This window comes from Cebus imitator, unplaced genomic scaffold (assembly GCF_001604975.1).
Source record: "Cebus imitator isolate Cc_AM_T3 unplaced genomic scaffold, Cebus_imitator-1.0 Scaffold310, whole genome shotgun sequence".
NCBI lineage: Eukaryota > Metazoa > Chordata > Mammalia > Primates > Cebidae > Cebus > Cebus imitator.
Window position 1 is genome coordinate 2,076,120 of NW_016107625.1, and position 2,910 is coordinate 2,079,029.

General features: G+C 34.2%; 1 protein-coding gene across 2 annotated transcripts in view; it reads right to left on the reverse strand.

Annotated features, from left to right (window-relative positions):
- The window catches only part of SHOC1 (shortage in chiasmata 1), a 91,436-nt gene that overhangs the window by 12,948 nt on the left and 75,578 nt on the right, over window positions 1–2,910 (reverse strand). For both annotated transcript variants that reach the window (XM_017503393.2, XM_017503394.2), the window contains 2 exons: window positions 2,573–2,694; window positions 397–490 (listed from right to left, as the gene is read on the reverse strand). In XM_017503393.2, the coding sequence (XP_017358882.1) occupies window positions 397–490; window positions 2,573–2,694 (216 nt within the window). The remainder of the gene's footprint in view (window positions 1–396; window positions 491–2,572; window positions 2,695–2,910) is intronic.

Here is a 2,910-nt window from a genome sequence, read left to right on the forward strand (position 1 = left end):
ACCAATATATTACTCTATACTAGTATATTAACAATATATTATATTACTATTATATGTCATAAGAGTTCCATTTACAGCAGGTAAAGCTTAGTGCATCTTTCATAAGGAACATTTTAAAATTAAGGGATATTTATTTTTATTCATATCCTGCAATGTTTAGAAAACATCTGAGTAGTAAAAAAGATATGAAATATGATTTTAAATTCCTTAAACTAAAGCCTTTTGGAATAGAATAATGGAAAAGAATAATGGTAAGATGCTTATTAAATTGAAAACTACTCTTTAGCTTTTAAACAGTTTTTAACTCATTTGCTTAACATTTTTTCTCATTGGGCACTTGAGTTTAATTTTGGTTTATAAAAGATACTTATGAACAAACACATAGGAAAAGAATACCTTTACATCCAGTTCTTCAGAGTTTAGCCTAAATGACACCAAAGCTGCATAAATCAGTGCTAGGTGATGAAGTGTCTTTTCTGTAAGCGGATACCTATAAATAATTATATTACTATATTTCTATTCATTTGATATCAGATTATTAAAATTTCATTTTATTTTCCACATTTCATAATATTTTTAGAATAACCTAGCTAAGACAATACTAGTGTGGCAAATTTGTGGAGGTTTTTTGCCCACTCTGTATTTTTGAAAAAACATCTCCATCTCTATTCTTTAATAATACTGTAAAACCTAGGGGATGCTAAGGGTATGTGTGTTGTGGGAGGAGTGGGTTGTGGGAAGAGCTTAAATCATCCCTTTACTGACTCCAGGGATGGCTTTATGACCAAAGCCTAGCCAAGTAAAATACTACATACCTCATACCCCTGGTCAAAGTAACAGGTTCTGACATGGACACATGACCAGAACCAGGATACATAGAATCCTTCCCATAGTTTTCTGTGAACTGTTAGAAAAAGCATCCTTTTCTTTTCCTTCTGTGGTTACAAAGCGGGTCAGATGTAAGTGCTGAACTGTGGGTAGATGTGGGTAGATATTTCTACCTTTACCCACTTTATGTACCCTAAGCAACAAAGAGGAAATCACTAGCTTATATTACTAAGAAGTTGAGGGGAAAGCATTGTTGGATCCTGGGACTCAAACAATGCCATCAGGATAATGGCTCTCTTTATTTCTTGGCTCTTCTTTCCTCTGTTTTGGATTCTTTCTCAGATTAGCTCTTTCCATATGAAAGGCTGATAGGAACACTGCCTAAACTGTTGACAATATAATTTCTGTTGAACACCTGCTTTGCTTCTTAGAGTCTAGAATTTTGATTAAGTGCCAGGCAGAGGTGCCTACTTGACCAGCCCTTAAAACAACCCTGGGCAATGTGTCTCGAGTGAGCTGGTCTGATAGACAAAATTTTACAAGTGTTATAAGAGCTTGTTGCTGAGAAAGTTAAGCACATCCTGTATGACTCTACTAGGAGAGGCCTCTTAGAAGCTTCCTCCTAGTTCCCTCTAGACTTTGCCCCATGAGCTTTTTTCCTTTGCTGACTTTACATTATAAGCTTTGTAACCTTGCACCATAATAAATCATAGCCATGAATACAGCTATATACTGAGTTCTGTGAGTCCTCCTGGCAAACCATCAAACCTCGATATGGTCTCAAGGACCTCTGACACTCTTACTCCAGCAATAATTAATGGCATGAACACTATCATAATTCAAACAATTTCTTCTGTATTTTCAGTTTTCCTCATTTGGTCAGTTGATTAAGATACTTTCTAAATGTTCTAATTCTCTAAAAATATGAATCCGAGATGCCTAGAGGTCTGAAAATAGTTGTATTTTATATTATTGTGAATAAATGATCACTCTACAACGTGAATATAAAACTATCTCAGAGTATTACATAATTCATTATTTTCATGAAAATCTGGGTAAAAATAAGTTTGAATCTCCTTTTATTCTCCTTTGTACCTCAACTGTACTACTAGAGCTATAGGGAGACAGTAATATAAAACAACTTTAAAAAATTTCCAAATCAGTTATTTATCCAGAACACTTCCAAGTTCCAGATGAATCTTAAAATACAAGAAAGTTCAAAGCTTAAAATCCTTACACCTTTTATTATTCTTCAAAATTAAGGTTTTAGACTGAAATTATTATTTTTCAGTTTTGACAGAAAAGAAAAACCAGACTAAAACACTTGCTAGAGGTTATTTGTTAATAGAAGGAGGAATAAAAACCAAGGTATTTAGACCCTTATATTCTAACTTATACTTATCCCAACCTGATAATAAACATATACAAAAAACTTAGTACAGTAGTTAAACAGAAATCAGACAAATCCAAAATTACAAAATAATAAAATACTTAAAGCAGCAATTCTTAGTGAGATGGCAGGGAGTGGGGCAGGGGGAGGGTGGATTGCATAGAATGTCCAGGGAAACATGTATCATCTCCAAAATTCGAATTTGTTTTCCTACAATCATACCTCCAGCTTGAGAATTCTTGACTTAAAGCAAACTAGATAAGCAAGAAGAACATTGCATAGCTATTTTCATTCAAAGAAGAGGACTTATGCTTAAGAAATATGAATATAATTTTGGATGAAATGTTTACCCACTCTGAATTTAATGTTTCTTTGGTATATAAAATTATCCAACAATATCTGTACTGGAATGATAATGCCATCAGCCTCATAATAATATTGTCTGATGCCTTCTCACAATTTAATTCTTCTATATCCTATCAGAAAATAAAGAACATGTAAAAATTCATTAGGTTGAGCAATTTTTATAAAATTATTTTATCAGGCCGGGCGCGGTGGCTCAAGCCTGTAATCCCAGCACTTTGGGAGGCCGAGGCGGGTGGATCACGAGGTCAAGAGATCGAGACCATCCTGGTCAATACGGTGAAACCCCGTCTCTATTAAAACTACAAAAAATTAGCTGGGCATGGTGG